Source organism: Hippocampus guttulatus, chromosome 4 (assembly GCF_054856545.1).
Source record: "Hippocampus guttulatus isolate MCC_2025c chromosome 4, RoL_Hgut_1.0, whole genome shotgun sequence".
Taxonomy (NCBI): Eukaryota; Metazoa; Chordata; class Actinopteri; order Syngnathiformes; family Syngnathidae; genus Hippocampus; species Hippocampus guttulatus.
The window spans coordinates 27,141,326-27,161,698 of record NC_141264.1 but is presented as its reverse complement, the minus strand read 5'-3'; the positions used below and the strand labels follow the sequence as shown (position 1 = coordinate 27,161,698).

General features: G+C 60.3%; 3 protein-coding genes across 4 annotated transcripts; 1 reads left to right on the top strand and 2 right to left on the bottom strand.

The window, feature by feature from the left end:
* Positions 1-1,377: 1,377 nt before the first annotated feature.
* Positions 1,378-6,523, top strand: znf710a (zinc finger protein 710a). Of its 2 annotated transcripts, none has more exons than XM_086110277.1 (5): positions 1,378-1,527; positions 2,671-3,921; positions 4,925-5,116; positions 5,191-5,353; positions 5,852-6,523. In XM_086110277.1, exons 1-5 carry the CDS (start codon positions 1,474-1,476, stop codon positions 5,974-5,976), a joined length of 1,785 nt encoding a protein of 594 aa, XP_085966403.1. In that variant the 5' UTR covers positions 1,378-1,473; the 3' UTR covers positions 5,977-6,523. The 2 variants fall into 2 exon arrangements, with proteins under 2 accessions (XP_085966403.1, XP_085966402.1); XM_086110276.1 differs by having other exon boundaries at positions 5,191-5,422.
* Positions 6,524-7,698: 1,175 nt separating this feature from the next.
* idh2 (isocitrate dehydrogenase (NADP(+)) 2) lies at positions 7,699-13,863 on the bottom strand. The gene is made up of 11 exons (XM_086110288.1): positions 13,617-13,863; positions 10,950-11,041; positions 10,603-10,768; positions 9,777-9,937; positions 9,565-9,708; positions 9,328-9,464; positions 8,758-8,909; positions 8,573-8,685; positions 8,343-8,440; positions 8,178-8,270; positions 7,699-8,078 (listed from the first exon to the last, which is right to left on the bottom strand). The coding sequence occupies exons 1-11, from the start codon at positions 13,732-13,734 to the stop codon at positions 7,994-7,996; spliced, it is 1,359 nt and encodes a 452-aa protein (XP_085966414.1). The 5' UTR covers positions 13,735-13,863; the 3' UTR covers positions 7,699-7,993.
* A 247-nt stretch (positions 13,864-14,110) lies between these two features.
* LOC147207070 (G protein-coupled receptor 22-like) lies at positions 14,111-19,639 on the bottom strand. Its single transcript, XM_086110289.1, has 3 exons — positions 19,079-19,639; positions 17,655-18,304; positions 14,111-17,084 (listed from the first exon to the last, which is right to left on the bottom strand). Exon 3 carries the CDS (start codon positions 17,071-17,073, stop codon positions 15,802-15,804), a length of 1,272 nt encoding a protein of 423 aa, XP_085966415.1. The 5' UTR covers positions 17,074-17,084; positions 17,655-18,304; positions 19,079-19,639; the 3' UTR covers positions 14,111-15,801.
* Between the last annotated feature and the right edge of the window lie 734 nt (positions 19,640-20,373).

Here is a 20,373-nt window from a genome sequence, read left to right as displayed (position 1 = left end):
CGGCCGCCTGCGCCTCAGCCTCTCCCTCGTTGGCCAGCCCCCCCCCCCTCCCCCCACTTTTCACACCTCGCCACGGCCTTTTTCCAAACGCTTGTGTCCCTCCTTCTTTCAGGGCATTGTCTCCCTCTTTTCCTTTGAGCGAGCTGACCGCGCCAGGTAGCAGCAGCAGCAGCAGCAGCAGCAGCCGGTCTCTCCTTTCATACTCGTCCTTTTTTTGCTGCCGCATTCCCTCCTTCCCTCCCCCCACCCGGCTCTCTCTTTCCTCGCTACCCTTTTTCTTTTCTGTCTTTCAGGCACCCCCCCCTCCTCCTCCTCCCTCTTCTTCATCCTCCTCCACTCAGCGCCCCCCCCCCCCGCTTCTGCTTCTTTCTCCCTCTACGCCTCCCTCCCTCCTTCCGAGCTGCTTTTCTCTCCTTTCTTTCCCCTTCTCGTGTCTTTTGTCACTCTTCCGTCTGATTTTTTTTCCGCCCGCCGCTGGACACACTTCGTGCTGCCTCGCTCGTTAATTAGCGTGAACGTTTGAATGTTGAAATTTGCCAAACTGTCCGCTCAAGTTCAAATGTCGGCAGCCGTCCGTCTGCGCCGCGCTCCCGCCGGCCCGCGGCGCGCGCGTTTGCGCGCCGTCGAGCTTCCGACGGGGTTCAACAGGTTTTGCGTTTGAGCGTCCGCAGACAAGAGAAGGTCGCGTGAAGTAAGAGCGGCGCCCCGATTCGCCGGAAACCATTTTTTGAGATACGAGACGTTGGATCGTTTTCTCGGCGCAAACTTGAGACGGGAGCGCTCGACGGCTGCGGCCAAGTCCGCTCGGCTCCCTTCGCTATCGGCGCGGGCGCGAAGCGAATGCGGAACGATCGACGGAAAGCTCGGAGCTGTTCAATTTACTGTCAAACTCAACACGGAACAAAGAGAAAGGGCCTTTTGGAACGCTTGTTTAGCCTCACGCTAACGAACACCGCAAAGCGCTCTCGACATGCTAACAATTAACGCCGAAGGGCACGTTTGAAGACAAACGCTAACAAAAAAAAACGCTCGCATTCACTTGACTAAGGGCGGCGTGATTTGGGATAGGAGTAGGCTGGCGGGACCAATTGGGGGTCGTATCTCGAAGCGGCACTCCGGTCACTGCGCTCAAGTTCCGATGGAGCGCGTGCGCGCCTCCGCGCGGAAAAAAAAGGGTGTTGAAGGGTCACGCTGGATTCAATGTGGGGGGAGAGGGAGATAAGGCGCGCGGCCGTAGAGAGAGCAGAGGGGAAGAGAAGTGAGATGGGAACGAGAGGGTGGGAGGAAGAGAAAGGAAAGGGGTGATGCTCTGTGTGCGTGTTTGGCGGGGCGTGGGGGGGGGGGGGGGGCAGGCACAGTCAGTTGCGATAAGAGCAACAGTAAGAGGAGGAGGATGAGCCGCGGGACCGCCCCGCTCTCGGGCAGCCATAAATAGGAGGCGGACCGTCGGAGTCGGCCGCTTTCTCGCCCAGGATGAGGATGAGATCCCCCGAACGGCGGCTCCAGCCTCACTCCGGCAGCGACGCGGTGAGTCGACGAGGAAACTCGCTTTGCGCCCTTTTTTTGCCGGCGCGCGGCGCGCAATCGGCCCGACGAGTCTCCGAGGCGAGTGTCGGCGGCGCGTCTTTCCGCCGGCAACTTTGCAGCGCAAAGTGCGCCTCCCCGCTCGCTCGCTTTTTTCGTCTTTCCTCTTCGGCCAGCCTTTCGTGACGCTTTCTCTTCTTTCACTCGGTCTTTCCGTCTCCACGGCTCGCCCCCCCCCCCTTCACTCAATCTCCCTCCTCTGCCCCCTTTCTTTCTTTCTTTCTCTTTCGGGCCCTCCGTCTCATTTCTCTCTTGCTCTGACAACATCCCTCCCTCCACTCCTCCCCAGCTCGCAGCTCTTTCTCCCTCTCTCTCTTTCCCTTCTCACTCCCACCCAGTCACTCCTTTCCTTTCCTTTCACGCACAAACGCACGCAGTCCGCCTCCGCCCGCCGACTTTGAAAACAGTGGTTCCAAGCGGCGTGGCCGCAGGTGGACTCTCTTTGGCCTCCCACGCGTCACGATTGCCCTTCCGTGGCCACTCTCGCCCCCCGCGTTCACGTCGGCCTCGCGACGCGTGGAGCAACTCGCCGCCGCGGGTTTTTCGGGTACATCCGGCGGACAAAAACCTCCCGGGACCCGCGGCCCATAATTTGCATCCTCGCGCCATCGTTTTCCCCGAGAGTTCTGCACCGGGCGGGAATACGGAACGGGCGCCACCAACTGCCCCCCGCGCTCGGCTAAGGCGCCCTTTGCCGCGGCCGAGCGGGCGTCCGGAACCCCCGACGCCAGGCGGCCCGCGGGAAGTGCCGGACGGTGGGCGGAAGTCGACTTCCCGGCCGGCCCCGCGTCCCTTCCCGTCTTCTTTATTACTCTCGGGCGGTGTCTGTGGTATTCTGGCCCTCGGGCCACGCCGTGCGGCGGCGACAGAGGAGCCCTGAAAAAGGCTCTCCCGGAACCCTTCGAGGTCCGGCGGGCGCCGCCGGCATATCGTCGCTTGACGTCAGGCCGGCGCGACCCCTTCGCTCGGCGGCGGCGGAACCACCGGCGGAGTCGTGAGGCTCAAAAAGGGGAAAGGTCGCGTTTGGCGAGAACCGAAGGAGAGGTCGCGTCGGCGGCCCCGATTCAAACGCCGGCTTTCTTCCAGGGGGAGGAGAGCGGCCCGACGGCGACCCGAGGCCGGATGGACGCCGAGACGCAGACGGAACCCGTCGTGGTTTTGTCCTTGGCCCAGGCCGCGGTTCTCGGACTCATTTCCCAGAATGAGGTTTTCGGAGCCGCCGTCGGCTTTTACGCGGGAGACTCCAAAGGGGACGAAGCCGCCGAGTACGAGTATGCCGATCAGCTGATCGGGGCCAACGGGGACTACCTGCCCGAGCCCGCCGGGGAGCGGGGACGGCCGAGCCCCCGCCGAGCGGGGAGCGGGAGCCGCGGAGAGCGGGCGGCTCGCCCGCCCCGAGTTAAAGGGGAGCCGACGGAGTCCGAGACGTCCGGCGCCTGCGCGCGCGCGAGTCGCGGCGGCATCCCCGCCGACGCCGCGACCTTCCCTCGGCGCGCCGGAGCGAGCTCCCCGCCCCGAGGACCGCACCCGGAGGAAAGTCGGAAGGAGGAGGCCCTCGATCTTAAGACCGGCGCGGACGGCAAATACGCGCGAGCCGACGAGGCGGCGTACCGGTCGGCGGGGGACTACGAGGAAAGCGGGCGGGCCGCGCCGTGGTCGGACCCCGAGGGCCTCGCCCGGCGCGTGCAGATGGACCGGCTGGACATCAACGTCCAGATCGACGAGTCTTACTGCGTGGACGTGGGCGAGGGCCTGAAGCGCTGGAAGTGCCGGATGTGCGCCAAGTCGTACACGTCCAAGTACAACCTGGTCACTCACATCCTGGGCCACAACGGCATCAAGCCGCACGAGTGCGCCCACTGCGGCAAGCTCTTCAAGCAGCCCAGCCACCTCCAGACGCACCTGCTCACCCACCAGGGCGCGCGGCCCCACAAGTGCGGCGTCTGCGAGAAGGCCTTCACGCAGACCAGCCACCTGAAGCGCCACATGCTGCGGCACAGCGACGTCAAGCCCTACAGCTGCCGCTTCTGCGCCCGCGGCTTCGCCTACCCCAGCGAGCTGCGCAGCCACGAGGGCAAGCACGAGAACGGCCGCTGCCGCGCGTGCGGCCGCCGCGGCGCCGACTTCGCCGCTCACGCGCAGCTCAAGCGCCACCCGGCCGGCCATCGGGGCGCCGCCGCCTACCGCTGCGGCGAGTGCCGCAAGGCCTTCGCCTACCGCGGCCAGCCGCGCAACCGCGCCGTCAAGCGCCGCGACGTCCGGCCCCACGTTTGCCCCGAGTGCGGCCTGGAGTTTGTCCAGGTGCACCACCTGCGGCAGCACGCCCTCACGCACAAGGTACGCCCGCCGCCCAAAACGCTACGCGCGCGCGGGTGCGTCTTCAAAAGCTTCGGAACTTCTCCTTTGGCTCGCTTCCTCGCCGGCGCGCGACCGAGTGGCGAGCTGCCGCAAAGCGCTTTGCGTGTCCGATCGAATGGCCCTTTTTTTCCTCTCTCGCCGTCTCGCGATGAAATCGGCTCGATTCCGCCGGGAGACCGGGGGAGTGAATTTCCAGAACGGCGAATTAAAGCCGCCACTCCCCAAACGACTTCCGCGAGGTATCCAACCGCGAGGCGGGGCAAAGATGATTCGGCATCGTGTCCGAGTAACTCGTTCCTCAGATTCCGCTCTTGATGGCAAAGTATACGAGGCGAGTCTGAAAAACTCCAGGCCCGGCGTCACCAAACCTATCTTGCGAATCCAACGGTTTTCAATCCACCTCGATGTGGTCCGAGTCTTCAAAACGGCTCGCCCAGAAAGCCTCCTTCGGACGGGGAAAGAGAAAGAGAAAAAAGGCCCCCCCGCCCCCACAAGAACAAAACCAGGTGAGTGTGGCGAGGTCCTTTCTCCCGGTGTGGCAAACGCAGCCGCAGAACGCCGCTCGCTCGCTAGCATCGGAGAGGAAACATTGTGGTTGGTGACATCAGGCCCGGAACCTTTTTGGGCTTTTTTGTTTTCTTCTACGGACTTGCCGGCGACGCGACAGATCGCCGATGCAAAAACAGCCGCGCCTCGAGATGCGAGTTCAATTGGTCCCGTCAACGGAACGGAACCGACCGTCCGGTCATTGCGCTCGTCGCGACTACGGATGAATGAGATAAGACGCGTAAATCGTCTCGCATAAAAAAGGAAAGCGGAAGCCCCAAAGCGCGAAAGAAAACTCGGAAGCGCCCGCATGACGCGGAGGCACGAGAAACGAGGCCTGGAATACTCGCACGTGCGGAAGATGCTGAAAACGCTCGTGAGCGCACGCGGTATTTGGAAGGCGATGCTCACCCAGACCCCCCCCCCCCCCCATTAGGGAATGAAAGAATTCAAGTGCGAAGTGTGCAGCAGAGAGTTCACCTTGTCGGCCAACCTGAAGAGGCACATGTTGATCCACGCCAGCGTGCGACCCTTCCAGTGCCACGTGTGCTTCAAGACCTTCGTCCAGAAGCAGACCCTCAAGACGCACATGATCGTCCATTTGCCCGTCAAGCCCTTCAAATGCAAGGTACGGCCGGCCGGGCTCCGCCGGGAAGACGGCGAGCGGCTCCGCCACGTGGGCGCTGCGCTCTCTTTTGGCAGGTGTGCGGCAAGTCCTTCAACAGGATGTACAACCTGCTGGGCCACATGCACCTCCACGCCGGCAGCAAGCCCTTCAAGTGCCCCTACTGCAGCAGCAAGTTCAACCTGAAGGGCAACCTCAGCCGCCACACCAAGGTCAAACACGGCATCGCGGAGGGCCACGGTACGCCGCCGGCCGGGGCGGGCAAAGTCGCGGCGCCGACGGAGCGGTCCGGGCTCGGCTCTCGAAAAGGTTTGGCCAAAGCCGCCGTCGGCCGTAGCCGCGCCCAGGTCCTTCCACGGAGACTTTGGGCAGCCGGTCATTTGGAGTTGAGGAAACGCGTTTCTCGGCGGAATCGGGAGCAAACATTGATGACATTGATGCGTCGCTTCTTTTACATTTGCCCAAACAAATGTTTGCTGCGGCGGGGAATATTCTCCAAACAACGCTCGGCATCCCCCCAAAAACAAACCCCAACATACCCCGATTGAAAAATAACAATGTCGTTGAAAAGAAGGCATTTCGACAAACACGGACAGAAATAAGCGGGGGGGGGGGGGGGCAAACCTAGCGGAGCGGCGTGCGGATGAGAGCCGCCCGTCCGTCCGTACGGGCGCGCGCGGGGAGGAGCGTCTTCGGCCGGGCTCCCGTCACATTTGCCCTCTTTGCTTCTCCGTTCAGAGCCGCCGCAAGACACCGAAGCGCCGCGGGACTACGAGGAGGAGGCCTTTCAATTCGGCGAGCGACACAACCGAGCAAACGGCAACACGGGAGACGCCGCTAAACTTTCTCAAATGGAGTATTAGGGCACGTGTGGCAAGGGAGCCGCGCGCCGCAGTACGGCGTGAGTTAGCAAAGCCAGCCCAAAACCAAGATGAGGGATGGAAAATGACTTCTTTTTCGGGGGGGCGAGGGGGGGTGATTTCTTGGGTTGTTCTTCAGGAAACCAGCGTGGAGGCAAAAAATGCGGAGGGGGAACACTTTGTTCCCCAAGCGGTGCTCAATAAAGACAGAATCCGAGTTCCGATAAAGGCTCGTTCTTGTTTGGCAATTTCGAAAAGCAAAAACCGGCGAGGACTCGTCCTGTCGGATGGCAAGAGCAACACCGCCCCCTAGCGGACGGAGGAAGGACGGGCCTTTCCACACAGCCGAATGTGCGAGTCCTGCGCGCGCGCGCGCTCCAAATGAAAGGCGCGCGCCCCCACTGATCCACAACCGCACGCACGCTCAACGATTCACAGGCAGAAGTGAAGAGTGACAAACGACAAGGCGGCATGACTGCACGACGTTCCAATGAGGTGAAAAAGCTCGCTCGAGAAGGGCACCGCGCGGCGCGTTTCACTCACCAAACTTCCGCCGGAGCGATCCGAATCACGTCTGCGACGTTCACTCCGTCCCATCGCAGTGACCGGCGACGTTTCCTCGCATTGGACGATCTCCCCCTCTCTCTCTCTCTCTCTCTCCTGCGGTTGAGAGGAATGACGTTTCATCTGCGCTGTATGTTGCACATGGAGCACATTTGACAAGAAACTCGACTTGAACTTGAGTTGGACAGCCTGTGGAAAGAGCGGCACGACGCACCTATTTCGGCTTTCAGAATTCACCGGCAGCCCCCCCCGCTGGCAGCACCCCTGGCAACTCCGCGTCCATCGAATAGTCTGCGAATGTCATGATTGGAATTAAATGTTTGACTGGAAGCGGACAAATCTAAACGCGGGGTGGGGGCTTACCTTGCTGCCACGGGCGCCGTCAATCTTTTGGGTCCAAATTCAGACCGTGCGAAATCGCTTCCCATCACGCTCAAGTGACCAACGACAACAGTCAGTCGGGAAACGTTCGATACTTTCCGCCTCCCCAAAGCGTACCCCCCCCCCCCTCCTCCAAACACGGTTTACATGTGTACTGTGCATCACTCAAAATAAAAATGCTATGAATGGGTGGTCTCTGTTCATTGATTTTCTCAGGGTGACCCGTTCTTTGAAAACAAACAAACTAAAAAGAGGCTCGCCCCTCCGAGTTGAAGTTTCCCGTCAAACGAATCACCAAAGCAAGATTTCAAACATCGTCTCTTGAAAACAACCGTACGGCTTGCGCTTCTCGCCAAGAACACCAAGCGCCTGACCCAGGCCAACGTTTGGCACCCGAGTCCACGGACGTTTGAGCACCGATCGGTCCGGCTCGACGCCGCGCTTTTTCCACACACTTCCGAGCTCCTTTCAAATGTGTGCTCCGATGTCAGAAATGTCTTTTGTTTTTGCCTTTCATCAGTTGGCCATCGGTGCCGTCAAGCAAGACGCGTCGACGGTCAAGGGAAGTGACGGCTTTCCCTTCCTTTCTCTTTCGCCCGATTTGAAGGAGAGCGGCTTCCCCAATCGGTTTGCGAGGCCGCCTGTTGGTCCTCCACTGCCCCCGCGTGGCCAAGACACGCCGCGTCACCCTGTGACGCGCGATCGACGCGTTCCATTCTTGACACCGGTGTCGTGATGCACCTCGGATACGTTTCAGGGAAGACCAGGCAAGATGCGGGGTGGGTCAAACAGAGGGTTTTTATTGCAGCTAAGTCTTGGCTCAGGCATGACACAGCACGGAACACAGTACTTCACTTTACAAAAATAAAACCTGGCAAGACAAGGGACGGTGTCGGGGAGGCGGGAAGTGCGAGGGCAATTGCGCACCGTGTCGCGAGCCCCCGAGGAGCCCTCGATACTCGCAGCGCACAAATCCTTCAGATGAAAATGCCTGTGAATTGGTTGACCTTTAAGTTAAAAATGAGGTACAAAAAGAGCGCCGCGCCGACGCCGTCTCCGCGTTCGCTGCAGTCCTTCACTTGCCCAGAGCCTTCTCCAAATTGGTCTTGATGGCGTCCAAGAAGTCCGTGGTGTTGACGTAGTGCTCGTTCAGCTTGACGCTGCGGGGGGAGGGAGGGGACGGCCTCGATGTGAGCCAACCAAACGCGGCGCGATCATGAAACGAGGGGAGGGGGGGGGGGGGGGGGGGGCTCGCTTACTTGGACAAGCCGTGGATGCAGCCGGCGAGATCCTTGGTCATGGTGCCGCTCTCCACCGTCTCCACGCACACGCGCTCCAAAGTCTGGGAGAACCTGAGCATTCGCACGCGCATGGTGATTTCCACGGAAAGCCGAAAAGAGGCCACCCACGCACGCGTCTCTTACTTGATGAGGTCGGGGTTTCCGTCCAGCTTCCCTCGGTGCTCCAGGCCTCTGGTCCAGGCGAAGATGCTGGCGATGGGGTTGGTGCTCGTCGGCCTTCCCTGAAAATCAACGGCGAGGATTCCGGTCAGACCAAAACCCGCGCCGGCGGCGCGCGGGCCGAATTAAGCGTCGCCAATCCAGCCGATTGGAAATCAACGGGGATCGGCGCCGCCGGAGAGGGCATAACGAACCTTTTGGTGCTCGCGATAGTGCCGGGTCACCGTGCCGTGGGCGGCCTCCGCCTCGATGGTCTTGCCGTCGGGGCACACCAGCACGGACGTCATGAGGCCGAGAGAGCCGAAACCTGAAGCGCGGCGAGGTTACGCCGGATGGCGGCAAAAGACGCGCGCGCGCGGCGGCGGCGGCGGCATCGGACCTTGGGCGAGGATGTCCGACTGAACGTCACCGTCGTAGTTCTTGCACGCCCACACAAAGGCTCCGGAAGACTTCAGCACTTGGGCGACCATGTCGTCGATCAGCCTGTGCTCGTACCAGATCTTCAGTTTGTCAAATTCGGGCTTGTAGTGCCTTCGGAGAGGGGGGGGGGGGACACACACACGCACGCACATTCACAAGGAGGACGGCTTTCGGCTTCTTCTCCGACGCGCGGAAGAAAGCAAAATGTCCGCACGATGCGGCGGAATCTCCCGGAACGTTCCTCGGATGGCAACGGGACCAGAATTGGCGTTCGCAACGGAAACCCGGGTCCCTCTGCCGTACGCCGAGGATCAATGCGGCGCAACGGAAGCGAAGCGAAACATTCGGGCTTCTCCGCAACCGCCGAGATGTGAGGAAACGGAGTTGAAAAGGTTCTTTGCATCAACAGCACCTCCCCCCGGCCCCCACCCCTTTTTTTTTTTTTTAAATCATCAGCATTAGCATTAGGAGTAGCCAGGCCAATCAAATGGCGGCTGGCGTCCCATCCGCCCGCTGCGCCGGCACTCACTTTTGAAAGATGTCCTCGAAGATGTCTTTAAATCGTCCGTCGTACGCTTTAAGAATGGTGTTCTTGGTGCTCATGTACAGCGGCCACCTCTTGCTAATGGCGTACCGGAAGCAGCTGTGCGCAAAGCCGCTTATGGACTGAGGAGAAAGAGAAAGAGCAAAGACAAAGGAGTCGTCGGCCGTCGGCCCGCGCCGCTTTCGATCGGCCGCCGAGGCGAACGACCTCGGCTTTTCTCACCTCGTCCGTGTTGTACATGCCCATCCCGCAGCCGCCGGCGGGGAAGTCGTACACCTCCCACTCCTTGGCGGCGCCGCCGTCGGCGGGCGAGAAGACCATCTTGAACTTGCCGGGCCGGTCCACCACAAAGTCGGTGGCCCTGTACTGGAGCAGAAGAGCCCGCCGTTGGCGCGGCGCCTCGGGCCGCCGCGCCGGCGCCGACGGCGAGTCACCTGGTCGCCGAAGGCGTGTCTGCCGATGGTGATGGGCCGCGTCCAGCCGGGGACCAGCCTGGGGATGTTCTCGCAGATGATGGGCTCGCGGAACACCGTGCCGCCCAGGATGTTGCGGATGGTTCCGTTGGGGCTCTTCCACATCTTCTTCAGGCCAAACTCTGCCGGGGGAAACGCCCGTCGGTGCCGCGGACGCTCGGGCCCGCGCCGGCCGATTGATACTCGCGCGATAGCGCCTCGCCAATCGCCCGCCGGCCCACTCCACCGTTTTTCAAAAGGATTCGGATTATTTGGAGCCATGGCGCTCAGGAGCCAGGCCAATGCGATTCTCATACCGCGCGACGTGACATCGATAAGCTTTGGGGTCATCCCGGTTCGTCCCACGTGCCGCCGCTCGCCTTTTGACCGGCGCTCCGATGTCTCGTTTGGCTGTGTGAATTCTTTTCGGACAGCTTTTTGCGTACGGCGCCGGTTGGTTTTCAAATAGACTTGGAGTCCAGTTGACGGCGTCGCCCGTTTTTGAGGCGAGTTGCGCGCGACGGCAGTTGGGCAGACGGCAAATGATCCTTCCCAACAAAAGAGCCGAAGCCGCCGCTCGCCAAGTTTTCCGTCAAATCGGACATAAACGGCCGCGCCTCCGGGCCCCCTGACAAAGTACGCGGAATGGAAAACAAAACGAGCGCGGAGGGATATTTCGACAACGGCGCAGACAAACGACACTCGCGGGCAAGGTCGATTCTCCACGCCCGACGGGCGAAGTCTTTCCGCGACGGCCGATCGCGAGCGCGTCTCCTCGGCCTTTGCCGAGACAAAGCTTCTCGCCAACCTTCCACTCTGGCCTCGTCGGGCGTGATGGTGGCGCACTTGACGGCCACGCTGTACTTCTTGGTGGCCAGGGCGGAGTCGACGGTCACCTGGTCGTCGGTCTGGTCTCGGTAGGGCAGCCCCAGGTCAAAGTACTTGAGCTCCACGTTGACGTTGGACAGGATGAGCTGCGGCGGACGCGGCGCACGGAGCAAAGTCAAACCTCTCCCGGACGGCCCAAACGCAAGGCGCAAAGAGAGACGCCTTTCTTTCGGGTCGGCGGCGACGCCGGAAAACGCCGGGCGAGCCCCGCCCCCTCCCATCGGGGACGAGCTCGCCGCCCGCCGGCTTCCGAGGAACGCCGCTCACCTTTTCCTTGATGAACTCCCAGATGATCCTGGTCATTTCGTCGCCGTCCATCTCCACCACGGGCCGGGCCACTTGGATGCGCTTGTCGCCATCTGTCGATCGCAGCGGCGGGTTCAGCGGGCCGGATCGAGCGGGACGTTCGAGCACAAACAAACGAAAAAGCGGACCCCGGCGACGCCCGCGTCCGTTTGTCCCGCCCGGACGCCGAGGCGGGCGCGCTTCGGCCCTAATCCTGCCGGCAGACGGCCCAAATAAATCCACGGACGCGAGCGACGAGCTCACCTTCTCCTCGGCGGTAATCTCGTTAGAGCATTCCGGCAGAAAGGAAAAGAAGCACGGCGACGGCAGAGCGCGATCCACAAAAACGCAACACGGGTCCCCAGACCCCGGAGAGGAACGAAAACGGGAGCCGCTCGTCGCCCCGCAGCACAAATGGCCTTTTTCAAACGGTCACGCGGCCGTCCAAAGGAGCCAAGCGCGCGCCCGGGCGGCGGATCCTCCGGACCGCGGCGGCGGAATCGATGATGGCGGCACCTCGGCGAATCCCGATCAAAAGCCAAGGAGGCCGTCGTCCTCCCGTGGCGCGCGACATCGGTGACTTTGAGCGCATTTGCCTTCAAAAGGGACATCTGACCCGCCGGCGGCCACGGGAACACCCGTCCAAAGAGCCGCCGACATGCCGGCCGGACATGCAAAGGTCGGCGGACGACCCCGAAATAAACCCGCGAGCAAAGACTGGAAACGCTGGCGTGCACAATCAAGAACTTGACGCCACAGGACTGAGATTTCAGTGGCAGCGACTTGGCTTCTCTCACGAGAAAGGCTCGCTTTGATTTGCCCTTTGACAGAATTGACATTCAAGCTTGTTTTTTTTTGTCGAGTTCAGCACGCATCCTTCCAAAAAGGACCCAAAACGCCTACAATCCCAACACAATCAGGCCCGGTGAGCGTGCGACTAAAGCAGGTCAGGTCATTTCCCGCCCTCGAGCCATTGGGGCTCTTCTTCTTCTCCTTTCACCAAATCTGCTTTGTCAGCATCGTGTTCAAAGACGGCGTCCCCAAATGGAGTCCGGTTCCCTGTGAGGAGCGAGCCAAGCTCACATTCGGTCAACTCCTGTCAAGACCAACCGAGCGCCTAATGAACAAACAAACCCCGAGCGTCCACATTTTCAAAGCCAGCTGCAAGTAACCCGCACGCCATCTCCGGCATCGGTCGCGCCGCACGTTTGGTGCGGCGCATCCTGGGAAAAGCCAAATTCGAACCGCGCCAGGCCCGGGCCGACGAGCCTCGCCGGGACCGGGGTAAAGCCGCTTCAGCTGCCATCACAATGCAGAGGGGGGGGGGGGGGGGGATGTTACATAACTGGGGATGGATCAACACAGCGGGCTCTGAAGGGCGCTACAAAGTCACGCGGGCCCGCTAGCCACCTGCAGCTAAGATTTAGAAAAAGGGAGCGCGGTTGGGAAGCGTCTGCCTTCCTTCCTTTCTTTCTTTCTTTCGGTTCACACCAAACCATCGACACGGACCAAGCAATTCAATCGGGCCAGTGTCCGAAAGGGTTAAGAAGCCCCTCGGTCACCTCAATCGCCCTTTCAAGTTCACCTGACGCAAACGCAAACGACATTGAGCAGGAGCGTCTTTGTGAAAGCGGCTCACGTACGCGGCGGGATCAACTGTCCCAAGAGGCCGCATGTCGTGTTTTCGAGGCTCTTGGAAGGGGGGCGGCAGATGTCAAACGGGCTCTGGCGCGAGCAAGCAAATATTTTAATTGGCATGCGACGAACAGCCGCGAGTCCTTCAAGTGGCTGCTTTACTTGAACGGGCCGGGCCGTGTAATCTGCTCGGGCAATTTTGAGCAGCCTGCAGAGGTCAGCTGACAACGACGCCGTCTCCGAGCGTAGAATAGAACGGACAAACATTTCACGAGCGGATCAACGACATCGCGATGCACTTTCCAGACGACTAAAAATAGGGCGTACGTATGACGTCAGCAGCCGATTTGCATTCACGCACCGTTTCCTCGCTCTTTGGTGCGTTCGGTTGAAAATGAAGCGAGATGAGACACCGGGGGTCGCGACGGCGAGGAGGCCGCAGAGGACACCGGCGGCCATTTGCGACCGCGAAGGAGCCTCGTCCGCGCCGCCCGACCTTGGACCAAACTTTGCACCAAAACTCATCTCGCGGGGATGACGGCGCATTTAAGGCCATGCGATTGGATCATTCATCGCGCCGTTTGACTTGTCGGCCCCGATTAAAAGCTAGTCATTTGAAGGGATGGTCCAATCGTTTCAAGGGTGCCGGTAGGCTACGTAATGCCTTCTTCGAGGCAAGCGGGCGCCGGTTAACGTTACAGCCCGACGGCATTTTGCGCACCACCACCCCCCCGCGCCTAATTACATTGGCAAGTTGCACAAACTTTGAATGGAGAAGACAAAGACGGGCTACCGGCTCCCGTCGGCCCTCGATGCCAACCACCCACTTCGAGTCGAAGCGACGCGTTCAATGGCACCCACTCGAATTCAAAATACCGACGGCGTCGAAACAACAGCGTAAACGCGACCGAATCGCACGCGAGCCCGGCTAGCACGGCCGCCGAGCCGAAGCGGGCCCCGCCGGCGACGAGCAACCCGTTCGGAGGATGCCCCTCCGTCGTTCGGCTCACTCACAGTTCCTTTGTTGCAAAGTCTGCCGCTGAGCGGCCGGGGCGAGCGCCGCGGGGTGTCTGGAAAAGGCTGCGGCGGCGGACCTCGACAGAGAGCTGAAGACTTTCAAATAGCCGGCCATGTCTCCCGTGAATACGATGAGGACTCGACGCGCCTCGAAACTCCGAGCGAAGAGGAAGGAAGGCACGCGGCGTCGCACGGCGAGCTTATAGAAGCACCCGAGCGGCTGGACCGGCGCCGCCCGTCGCCCCGCCTCCGTTCATGAGCGCATGCGCGCTTCTCCGATTGCGACGTACGCGGTGGCCGCCATCTTGGGCCGGGGCTGCGGCAACGGTCCCGCTCATCCGCGTCACGAACAGTATTTCTTTCGCTTTGAGCATAAGCAGACTGAAATCTGGAAAAAAAAAGTCACAACTCGTAGAGTTTCATGCGGGTTGTTTTGACGATAACCCCAGACGCGTGGCTACAATACAAAACAAAAATCGGTGTGCCTTAAAAATGTTTCTCCACAAGTTCTTTTAATCATCAGTTGGAAAACCGACCCAGACGTATCAATATTAATATCCATTCATTTCCAACAGCGCTTATCCCGAACAGGGTCACGGGGGAGTTGCTGGGACACCTATCTCAGCTGACTTCAAGAGGACAACACTCTGAACTGGTCCCCAGTCAGTCGCGGGGCACATATAGAGACAACCATTCACAAGCACGTCGTCACTGAGTGGAAACTGATATCAAGATTAATATTAAACATATTATTTTATACTAATATTCATTCGTCATTTGCATAGCTTGCAGATAGAGAAACAGATGTTCAACACAACGTCCTAACTTTGGAATTGTGTATGTTATGAAAGCCCCAAGAATAAAATTACCCACGTGTCTGGGTATGATAACTACGTGTCTGATGTGACGAGCTAACGAATCAACAATCCGTGTCAATTCGACGAATTCCGATGAATTCATTGTAGCTAAACACAGTGACCTCGAGACAAGTCAATGAAAGAAAAGGCCAGCACTCCCGGTTCAAGATGGCGGCTTAGTCTCACTCACACGTCGTTGCTCACGCCGGAAGCTTTTAATACTGGTTCCGAAAGTCATCTTTTACAATTCAAAATAAAGGTCAGCGCGTTAGCCTGAGCTGACTTTGGCTATGTTTGAGGATCGGAGTTGGGAAGGGCAAAGACGACTGAAAGCGTTTTGTTGAGTCCGGGGGATTTCTGTCTCGGGAGGATTCCCCGCAACGAAGAGACTCCACGGTGCTGCCTGCCACGTCGGTGAGAGGACGGCCTTCACCGACAAATTAAGAGGTACACCCGCCCCCTCTCTCTCTCTCTCGTTTTTTAAAAAGCACACAATATGACAGCGTGTTAAAATGTTGATTTTTCAGTGTTTACTATTCAAAAAATATTAATATTAATAAGAAGTCGCTTGGGCTCATATTTTGTATGCACCTCTGCTGAAGCAGTTGATGGGAGGCGTGCGAAGTATGGTCTCTCTGAGGCAACGTCAAAGCTTCGAGGTCGTTGCATCCTATTACTTCACCACTAGATGGCAGTACATTTCACACACCCGATCTTCAAGTCCGAGTTTATTGATGCTTACTTACGGCTCACAAACACCTGGCGGTCCGGAGGCCCCCGTTTGAGAACCTACGTTCAAATTTGAAATTTGAATGGAAAAAAATAAAACATTCTTCTCTTGCTTGCCTAACCCTACTTTCAAGTCAAGTCATGTTTACTTTGAGCGGATCATCATCATCATCATCAGTGATGAGGGCAGGCAGACTAACGATCAAACTTGCACAGAATATTTTTCTCCGTCCAGGGTCTCAACCGCGATCTGTCGCAGAGTCACAAACGCTTCGCTTGGCGCTCGGTGGGGGAGACAGAAAAGGTTCTCGCGCTTTCGGTGAGGAGAGAGCCCATTTGTGTTGCGCAATATAGCGGCCGTCCACGCGACGCCTACTTCCTCGGCCAAGTTGCGCACGTATCGCGTAACGGACACAAAGTGACGAGAAGCCATGCGATAGCTACAGCACAGTCTAGCGTACGATCGGCCCGACGTCGCTCAACTCGTCCATAACGAGTCATCAACGGTGGCGTTGCACACGCGGCTTCCAAAGCGCTGGCTTGGGACGGACGGCTCCCCTCGCGAAGCGGCGCCTTTGGCCGCGGGCGCCTCCTTTTCACTCGGCGTCGTCGGGAGGCGGAGGTTTCCGCCGGGCGTCCTTGTCCTCGAAGGTCACCTTTTTGTTCCTCTTGGGCTCGATCCAGGAGTTGCGGATGACGGCGTTGTCGGGGGCGGGATCGGCCTCGACGACGGACACCACCCTCTTCTTCATCTTGCTCCTCAGGACCTTCTGGAACTTCTGCCTGGCGAAGGCGTAGAGCAGCGGGTGGAAGACGGTGGTGCCGTAGGCCATGACCAGGAAGCCCAGTCTCAACTTGACCATCAGGTCGCCGGGGCCCAGGCTGAGGATGAGCGCGTTGAGCACGGTGATGGGCGTCCAGCACAGCAGGAAGGTGGAGACGATCAGCAGGGACATCCTGAAGACCCGCCTCTGCCGCTCCCGCCTCTCCCGGTGGCGCTTGACCGCCCGGCGCAAGGCGATGATGACCGACACGGAGGCGCGCATGCCCAGCGCGGTGGGGTTGCGGCCGCCGTCGCCGCCGCTCCGGGACGCCTCGGCGGCCTCCCGCCGCGGCGACGCGGCCGTCGCCGACGGGCGCTTTTTCCGCCGCGCCTTCTTCTTCTGCGAGGCGTGGAAGCGCGCGCCGATGCGAATGTTGAGGGCCCGCAGGATTTTGGAGTAGGTGATCAGCATGACGGCGGCGGTGAAGAAGAAAATGGGAATTTGAGCCACCAGGTGGTAGTAGAGGCCCGCTTCGGCGTCGGCGGCGCGCTCCCCCAGGGTCTGGTTGAGTCGGGCGCGGCCCCGCGCCAAGAAGCCCGCCTCCGCGAAGGGGACCAGGAAGCTGACGAAGGACAGCAGCCAAACGGCCGCCATGAGCGCCAGGGCCCGCCGCGCGGTCAGCACGCGGTTGGCCGGCTTGACCGAGATGTCGTAGCGGTCCAGCGTGATGGCCAGCACGTTGGCGGCCGTGGCCACGCCGGCGAAGGACACGCAGGCCTCGTGGAAGCGGCGCAGCGGGGCCGCGTCGCCCCCCGGGGAGAGCAGGACCGCCGCCACGGTGAGGGGGATGCAGCAGAGGCACACCAGCGCGTCGGCCACGTGGAGGTTGACGGTCACCATGTTGCTGACCGAGCTGATCAGGTTGGACTTGAGGCAGTAGAGGGCCAGCACGGTCAGGTTGGAGCTCAGGCCCAGGAGGATCTCCAGCGTGAGGAACGCCGCCAACGACGCCCGGAAGCCCAGCGGGTAGCCGGCGGGCGCCGCGCGGCCGAGGGGCTCCTCGTCGTCGCTCGCCGTCACGTTGCTCATGCCGCCGATGTGCATTCTCCTGCGGCCTTCCGGGGAGACAAAGGGCACGCGTTGGCATCCCAAACCAACCGCCGCGGCATCTCGGAGCGGGCGGGCGTTTGGGTTTTATCGACGGGTCGTGACAGGGCACGGGGCAAGTCATATCCATGTTACTTTTGCCTTCGACGCTAGCGCTAAGCGCATGCTTTGGTTGGCGCTCGCCGGTGCGTGTCGCCGCTCTGCGCGGCGGAGAAAGTCGCCGTTGCTTCCAGGCTTACCGTAACGTCCGGCCTCGTTTCTTTGAGCGAGTCGGCGGGCTTTGGCGTTTTTCTGAGCGTCGCGCTAGCCGACGTTCGTTGACACGCTTCGGGTCAACATTTTTGTGTCTAACGACGCGATGCGCACTTGGAAATTGCTTTGCGTACAGTGAAAGGCCCTGAAGCCAGGCACGCTAAAAAGACGCCGGCGCCAAAGGAAACGGTTGCGATTGAAACGGAAGCTCGGTCGCGGACACCCGTCGCCTCGAGCGACTTCACAACCGCGCGACATTCAACAGCCGAGAGTTTCTTGAACGGTGACGCGTGGATATCTCCGAATGAGCTTCCGGGAGGACTTACCCTTGCCTCCGGCACTATCTGAGTCGCGGGCTGGTGGAATCGGGCCGGTGAGCTTCGGGTCCAGACATCGAGGGGCTTTTCCTTAGCGGGCGCGCGCCCGTCCGTCCGGAGGCCTGCCGACTTTCGCTCGGGTCCTCTGAGAGACTTCCGGGGGACCGGCTGCTAGCGCGCTTCTGCGCTCAGGAGCAGCTGGCGGTTTTGTCCCCGTTCCGGGAGAGACGTCCAATCAAACAAAGCGAGCCCGGGCGCCGGCCCGGGGATCCGCCGGCTCGTGTTCCGAGAGCGCGCCGGTCGGTGGGCGGCGTGTCCGCGATCGGCGCTCACGAGGTCGGCGCGTCCGGCCGCTCGCCCCGGCCCACGATGACAGCCCTGCCCCGACGGCACTAATGGAGCGGGCCTTCGCCGTCCGCCTCTTCTATCCGCACGCGGGATCGCAGAGGCGTCGCGCCGGCGTATCCGAAGCGGGTCTCCCGCCGGCTCCTCCGCATGCCCGAACCCTCGCCGACGGCAGATAGCGTGAGCGCCGCGGATTAGCGGCGCGTCCGATCGGCGTGGCGTGCGAGCGCCGTGACATTTGCGAGAGCGCAATTTATCGTCGCCCCCGGGAGTTGGGAGAGAGCGGGATTTTTCAATCCTGCATCTGAGGCGACCTGGGGAGAGAGAAAGAGCGAGGACATGGATGAGAGGGGAGGAGCTACCAGCGGGGGATGCGTGGCTGAAAAGAAATACACATCCGCGAGCGAGAAGGTCTCATTTGCATGGCCTGCGACGTCTCGCCTGCGTCCCCGCACATCGCCCCGCACATCTCCCTCTCTGCGACTCCCCCCCCTTGTATTTGGGGACAATTGACCACAATTGATTTTTGCCACACAAATCATTCGGCGGAGAAAGGATTTGGCCGATGAAACGCTTGCGCAATTGGCCCCGATGTCGGGCAGGCGGAATCAGGCGCGCGATCCCTCAGGCGAGTTGTCAGGCGGAGGACTCGGACTCCACGCGAGTCCTTCTCCAAGCCGGGATTGACCCCCCCACTCCCCTGCTCCACGAGTCTTCCGACGGATCGCCGTCCATCTGGTCAAAGTGCTTCTCCCGTTGCCGTTGACTTTGGAGTCCAAGCCGGACTTCGCGCTGGCCTTTCCGCAAGTGGAGAGCCCCCTCCCGAATGGTCCGTTCGGGCGTCCCGGTCATTTTTCGGGAGACGTCCCCCTTCCATTTTCAAGTCCTCTCATTTTTCTTTTGTTCTCTTGTCCAATCTCGCGTCGCTCTCCGATTGAATTTTTCTCCCGCACATCCGCCGCGCGCGCATCGGAGCGGCTAGCTTCCGTCCTCGAGGCTACGAGTCGCACGACGCAAAAGACGCGACCGTCGCCGGACTCGTCAAGGAATGAGTCGCGAGTTGCCGGTCCAACGGCGGACGCGCTCACCGTCGACGTCGACGGATGCTCCGCTGACGACGTCGCTCGTTCTGACAGGAGACGGCGAGGGGGTCGGTCGGCGGCGGGCTTCTCCTCCTCCGCCGCTCTCTCATCCACGCGGGCGGCCCAACGCGCGAACGCTCCTCGTCGTCCGTCGGCCGTCTGGACGGGAGTGCGAAGCGCGGCGCTCCCGCTCTCTCTCTCTCCCTCCCTTCCTCCGTCTCTCTCTTTTACTGCGGAGGTTTGCGGCGCTCCCCCACTCCTGATTGGTCTGCCGTCATGGCTTTAACCCCTTTTGTTCTCACTCAATCCGGCCACGCGGGGCTGTCATCGGGGGGGGTCCGCTCGGATGCCACTCAACTAAGCCCGCAACCGGTGGCGGCAAGTAACCAAGTCGAAATGCCTCATGAGGCGGCACGTCGGCCGATGTGTACCGAGGACTCGACTTTGATCTTTTGGTCTTAAACGAGTTCAGATGCTTACGCCCCAAACCGAATGGCGACTGACAGATGATCACGATGGCCACTTCCGGTTGCAAAAAAAACAAAACGGATGTCGCCCCAAAGCCGGCAAGGTTGACGTCGCTGCGAACGATGAAAATGAGCAGCCGCCTTTCTGCTGCCCGTTTGTCACGTGCGATTGTGGCATCGTTGAATGGGTGCCCCCCCCCCCACCCCCTTGAGGAGCCCAGGGTGACGCTCGCCTCTAACCCGAATGTGGAGGCCGAAGCTTCGAGTTGGGAAAGTCTCAACCCGACTCGAGCGTATTTCTCGAGCACTTGAAAACAAGCGTCGCCGTCTTCAAAGTGCTGCGCGGGGAGCAAATATCAGACGTGCGACAATAAAACAAGAAGTCAGAAGAAAAAGCACAAAACAGTCCAAAAGGAGGACAATTTGGACGCCGAAGGACGTTTCTCGACATTGTTTTAGCATCGATGCTACGACGGCGCCACAAATGTGATTCGTCGAGGTCCCGACAGACGTGCGCCACTCTCGTCCGAGCCGTCCGAAAAGTTGAAGTCATCGAGCGCCGGCGCTCCGGTGGCATGATTTGAAACGGTCGCCGCGCGACGACCGAGGACGGTAAAGGGCCGCTTGATTCCGTGCAAATGCTACGCCGGCACGGTCTTTTGACTTTTCCAGCAGAGTTATTGACATTGGGGGCTCCGTTTTGTTATGCTTGTCAAACAAAACGGGCAGTGGGCGGAGAAAATCCCCCCCCCCACATCATGTCACATCGCTCGCAGGCCCTGAAAAGTCAACCTCCCCCCCTTCGGCCATTTCCACTGCCAACAGCCGACACGC